Source organism: Fulmarus glacialis, unplaced genomic scaffold (genome assembly GCF_000690835.1).
Source record: "Fulmarus glacialis isolate BGI_N327 unplaced genomic scaffold, ASM69083v1 scaffold24650, whole genome shotgun sequence".
Classification (NCBI taxonomy): Eukaryota; Metazoa; Chordata; class Aves; order Procellariiformes; family Procellariidae; genus Fulmarus; species Fulmarus glacialis.
In genome coordinates this window covers 1-5,671 of record NW_009187593.1, presented here as the reverse complement: position 1 = coordinate 5,671, position 5,671 = coordinate 1, and the positions used below count along the sequence as shown (strand labels likewise).

At 40.1% G+C, this 5,671-nt stretch overlaps 1 protein-coding gene across 1 annotated transcript in view; it reads left to right on the top strand.

Annotated features, from left to right (window-relative positions):
- The window catches only part of JADE3 (jade family PHD finger 3), a gene marked incomplete at its 5' end in the record, with an annotated part of 7,694 nt that extends 4,465 nt beyond the window's left edge, over positions 1-3,229 (top strand). Inside the window, 2 exons of the mRNA XM_009575713.1 lie at positions 711-828; positions 2,337-3,229. Of these exons, the coding sequence (XP_009574008.1) occupies positions 711-828; positions 2,337-3,229 (1,011 nt within the window). The remainder of the gene's footprint in view (positions 1-710; positions 829-2,336) is intronic.
- Between the last annotated feature and the right edge of the window lie 2,442 nt (positions 3,230-5,671).

Genomic DNA, 5,671 nt, shown 5'->3' with positions numbered 1-5,671 from the left:
CTCAATCCCTTCATCCCCCAGCCTGTACTGATACCGGGGATTGCTCCGACCCAGGTGCAGGACCTTGCACTTGGCCTTGTTGAACTTCATCAGTCAATGCAATGGAGTAGGAAAATAAACTGCTAAATGGGTCAGCCAAAATGTGTACGTTGCACACGAAGGTGGAGTCCTTTTAGAGGTGATCTACGTGTTAGTTTTGGTCCAAATAGGCTGGCTGTCTTGGGTGGCTTTGTGAAAAGTATTACTGTATAATGTTGCAATAATTTTAGGGGAAACAATCATAGTTTAGCTGTTAAAAATCATTCTATGAAACATTTTGCAGGGTAATTCTGGGAGAATCCAGTATTGCCTGCAGTAGCATCCCCAGCATCGTACATAGTGGAAGCAGGCTTACAGCCAAGCAAGTCTTAGAAATTACTTACTTTTCTTTTGACTGGAATTTTATATTCGCTCACTGTTCCTATAGATGAAAATATATTCTGCTTTCTTGCAGAAGATATTCAAGGCATTCATTAAATTGGCAATTAAAAAAATTCTAGGTTTTTTTTTTTTTTACTTCATAGTTATGTATGTTCAGTAATATTCACAAGAACTTTGCCAAGGGATTTTGCACATAACGCTGTTTTAATTCTGTTGTTGATGCACTTTTTTAAGCTATGTCAGGATTTATTTTCTTATTGCCTATTAAGTTTCCTGTTATTCCTCCGTAGGTAAGAAATCTCTGCTACATGGTAAGCAGGAGAGAGAAACTGAAGTTGTCTCACAGTAAAGTACATGAACAGGTCTTCAATTTGCAAGTCCAGCTCATTAATCAGGAAATTGCTGCAGGTAATCATATAAATGTAAAATATTTACAAATTCTATCTGTATTTAAACTAAAAAATGTGTTCTTTTTATGTTCCTGCTTTGTGTTTTTAACACTGTAAATCTTCCTTTAAAAACTTTCTTCAAGTACATAGTCAACAAAAGTAGCAACATACACAAAACGCTTTGAACTCTTAAAATATTTACTTGGATATTTCTTTATTTTGTGGCCGTTTCTGGTATATGCCTATTAATTATCAATCACTATGGCATCCAGATAGCAGAAACGAGCTGGTGGGGATCTTCATTTCCTTGGCTGCTGTTTTATGGTACTGTTTCCCCACAGCAAGCTCTGCGCTGCTGCTTGGTTCTCCAGCTGAGAAGGCTTTTTGCTTGCTGTCAGTATTTGGTTCCTTCAGGCAAAAGAGAAGAGTGACTGATGGGAATCGCTGTTGTTCTCATGTTGCCTTGCATGCTTGATGAACAGCGCAAAGAGGCATTTCTCAGCCTGCCAGCTGCAGTTACTCTCCTTCCTTCAAAAAGAGTTTTAAGTACTTTGGTTTTTAATAGTGAGTAGTAACTGCTTAGGAATGCTGATGTACCAAAACCCACTCTGCCCTTCATTTTTATAGTGACCGTCTTGAAATGAGGAACACAACATTTGGAAAGAGGAGGAGTATATATTACAGTGCAATTACTTTTTTTTTTTTTTAATAGGGAAGGCAGCTATTTCTTCAATGTCAAATTAAGATCCCTCTCTTCTTTCAAGATACATATTATGTTTTTCATGACCAATTTAGAGGGAAGTCTTTGTGCTTTTTTTCTCTACCCTTGAAACATGGATAGGTTTCGTTAGTACTGACAAGGTGGTTTTTTTAAACTGTTTTAGATCAGACTAGTACTTTGTGGAAGCAGCAGTACTCTAAAGCACTTTGGTTTTGTGTAAATGCATTTTATTGGAAATGTCTACTAAATTTATTTTATGTCTTTACAAATACAAGTGCTTTTTTATGCTTATTAGAATAGCTTGATAGCTACTTTGCAATGGCGCTGTATGCGTATATCATAAAGACTAATATATTGGGGTGAAAAGACTTCTAAAGCATAGAGAATTTTATAATACAAAGCAGAGGGTTGAACTAAGTCCAAATTGAAACTCACTTTGAAGCATTGTTTTTTCTCCATCCAAAACTGAATATGAACCTTTTTTTATAGCTTTGTTGGAACTACTTCAGTCATATCTCGAAACTGGTTCAATTCACTGGCCCTGTAAAAAGGGCACATTGTTGTTTTTAATGGAAATGCTAAAATGCTTACCTAAATTCTGAAACGGTGGGTAATTTGGAACAGTTTTCTTTATCCCAACTTCTCTTTAATGTCCTAAAATAATTTCACACTAATTGTTTGCAAATGCTTCTTACTGTTGAATGACCTTCTAATGGACTATAAAACTTGTTACAGATAACAAAACGATTACCCTCTTTTAAAAAAGCCTGTTTTTTCTTCTGCCCCCTTGTCTCTTTCTCCTGTAGGCCATGCCCTGACAAGTGCACTAGAGAACACACTGTTCTACCCACCTCCCAGGATCACCCTGAAGTTAAAAATGCCCAAATCAGCACTAGGAGACTGCAAAAATAACTCTCTGAAGCCTGGCAACAGACCGCTTTCTCCTGACAACAACAGCACTGTTTACAGCAAACGGAGCGTGCCGATGTCAAAGGAATCATTTGAAATTAAAGCAAAATCTTACTCCAGGTATCAGCATGACAGCAGAAGTAACGGATTGCTGGCAGGGATTGGCAAGCCTCGGAGCGAGGCGAAGGATTCTGGCCCCACACAGATGCCGGAGTTTCACCGGGCCCAGCCGTCCGGGAAGCCCTTAGCACTCCAGGCTGCTTTGCATGGACAGTCTTCCATTGGGAATGGGCGGGTGCAGCAGGAGAACTCGAGGCTGGCAGCCAAGTCCAACGGTCTGATGGGCAGGGCTGGAGACGTGAGCCAGAGAGACAGCTCCAGCCAGACACCCTACGAACAAGAGTCCGTGCTCACGGCTCATTTGGCCAGCCAGAGCGGTTTCAGAAAATCCACCATAGAACATTTTAGCCGGTCCTTTAAAGAGGCTACCAACAGTCTGGTGAGGACCACAGAAGATCTCCGGTGCTGTGAAAAGCCAGCGAGAAGACTTGCAACAAAAGATCGCTTGTGGAGCAAGCAGACGCTTGAAGGTGCTCCGTACCAGGACAACGACGGGTATTGTCCTGACTTAGAACTGAGTGACTCTGAAGCAGAAAGTGATGAAAACAAAGAGCAAGTGAGGTTAAGACGAAGTAGCTCAGAGAGAGAAAGCCCAAGTAAGGACTTTGGAAGAGATTGCCACAATAGAAACAAAAAGAGTATGATTTCTCACAGTTCAGTACAAAGGTGATTAGAAGCCCCCACGGGGTAACTCAGCCTTTATGTATTCCAGTGTACCAGTGCAGAGCTCAGCATCAAAAGGTTCTAGAAAATAGCCCAGGACCTACATTAGGAAGAGTTGCAGTAGGGGATGGGGGGAGGGGAGAGAAATCAGAGTAGTTTTGTTCAACTGTGAATTGGCTTGCAGTCTTCGCAAGGTTAACTGTGTTGTTGCGAAGTCGTGTGGAAAACGATGTCTTTTATTAGAGGGTAACATCTGGGAGACCACGAAGTGGTTAATCCTTGCGTAAATTCAGGAAACTGCTTCCCCCTTGCCAGCTTATGCGCGAGGCAACGTGTTCATGTTATGTCAATCTTGTGGTGGTGGACAGGTATTAAAAAAGTCCTTGCATTGCTTTAACATGTTGCAAGAGACTGCAAATGGAGACACTGAAACTGCATTCTTACGGCACCTGCAGTATGGCTTTGATCCAGCAACGCACTTGCGGATGTGTTAGGAAGTTAAGCGTGTGAAAGTCCTGCTGGTTTCCCCCGGGAACGTTTGTGCTCAGATCTCCGAGCGCATGCCGGTGTGCTCTGCTGGATCAGGCCCAAAGTGACTACTAAGTGACGATCCTCTTCTGCAGGAGGCTTTGAACTGCAGTGGCATTTGCAGGCTCCTTGCGGAGGGTGGAAGCAGGCGTCGCTGGCGCTGCCAAACTCGCTGACCTCTAGATGTGCCCCCATTCCCTGCTCTTGCTGAAGGTTGTGTTTCTCTTCACAATAATTTGCTTATTTTGTAAATATACGACTTCTAGTACTTCAGTTTTTTTAATCTCTGTACATAGTTGCTTGTTGTGGGATGCACTTGTAAATATTTTACCCAGCTAACAAGTACAGATGGCTAATTTTGTGGATAGTGTTTACAAAAGTAGATGTACTACTTCAAAGAAAAATGCTATTTGACACTTAAATTTAGGCAATCACCGGTGATGCCAGGTTCCTCTTGAAACAGGTTTCGTGTCCAGAGGTGTTTGTACCTGGTATTTTTAAAATAAGCTGAATTAGAAATAATTTTGTCTGAACTTTTTATGCAGGCACAAATTTTCAACCCTCGTTGCCTGAATATAGGCGTAGGAGCCTTATTTCTGGCATCTAGGTCTGTAAAATTTTAGCCAGTCATCATTTGGAGTATTTTTTTTTTAATTGCTGAAAATTTATTATTTTATTAAGCTGCTTTTCAACCTCTGGATCAGTTGCTGTTTCCCAGACTAACACTTTTTTGTATGTCTTTAAAATGAGCAGTTGTTAAGTAGTGATCAAATTTCAGCCAGTACTGAGGAAGCGAGAAGGGAAGGGGAATCCTTTCCTGTTCGTTTCAATGACAGGGGATTTTTGTTTGAATGCAAACAAACTTACTGTTTTCCAGATGGTGTTATGTTGATCAACAAAGTAACTGCACTGTTTTTCTCTGAAATGCTGTACGTTTCATAAATACACAACATTCTCAGTCCCCACATCACTGGCTGAACCAGGCCGTAGGTTGTATAGGGCACGATACACGGCTCTTTTCTGTTGAGGGTTCATTTTGTCTAGAAACAAAAGGTGTTCCCCACCCAGCGTGAAGACGACTATGCAGAATCCACCTGTTTTTCTTCATAATCTTAATTTATTGCTTTTTAGCTTGGGAAATGGCAATGACATTTTTAGATTTGTTTTAAACTTTGAAATCTCCCTAGTTGCAATAGGACTAGCAGGTCAGGGGCTGGAGGACTTTTCGGTAGTGAAATAAAAAAAAGTATACTTGGCAATTCTGCTCTGTTTGCTTCATGCATCTTAATTTTTTTTTTTTTACTTCTTGATTTTATGTATATTTGTGTAATTGATCTTTCTAGAGCTGTATCTTCAAAATGATTTCTTTTGGTGTAAATAAGCAGTAGCTTTTTAGGTTTCCACATATTTTATTTTAACGGGAAATGCTTTGTGTTCTAAGCCATGGGTCATTCAGAATAAGTAAACAAATGTCTGTTCATTTGTACTCCAGTTCTGATTCTCTAGGTTCTCCTTCGATATTTATTAGTAATCCTCTCCTGCTGGTCATGAAATTTTATGAAGCTCGTATTGGGAACACTTATCTGGGAGGTCAGCAAAGCCTTCATGTTATTTTGTGGCCGGAAGCCTATGACAGAAGGGAGGGAAAATGGTGCTTCAGCAAAACTCAGTGTTTCTGCTCTTCTGGGGTTATTAATTCAGTTGTTTCCAGTCTGGGCAATGGTTTTGCTAATTTTTACATGATTTTAATAGATATATGAAGGAGCCCTTGGTTATGTAGTTCTCAAGTATTGTCCCCAAAGTGCATTTGCTAGTTTTTATTGTGTGTTCGGTGGCTAACTGTTTGAAGTATTACCTCTTAACCTTATTTGTCAAATTTTTTTTGTGTTTTTGCATTTTGTTTTATATATATAAATATATA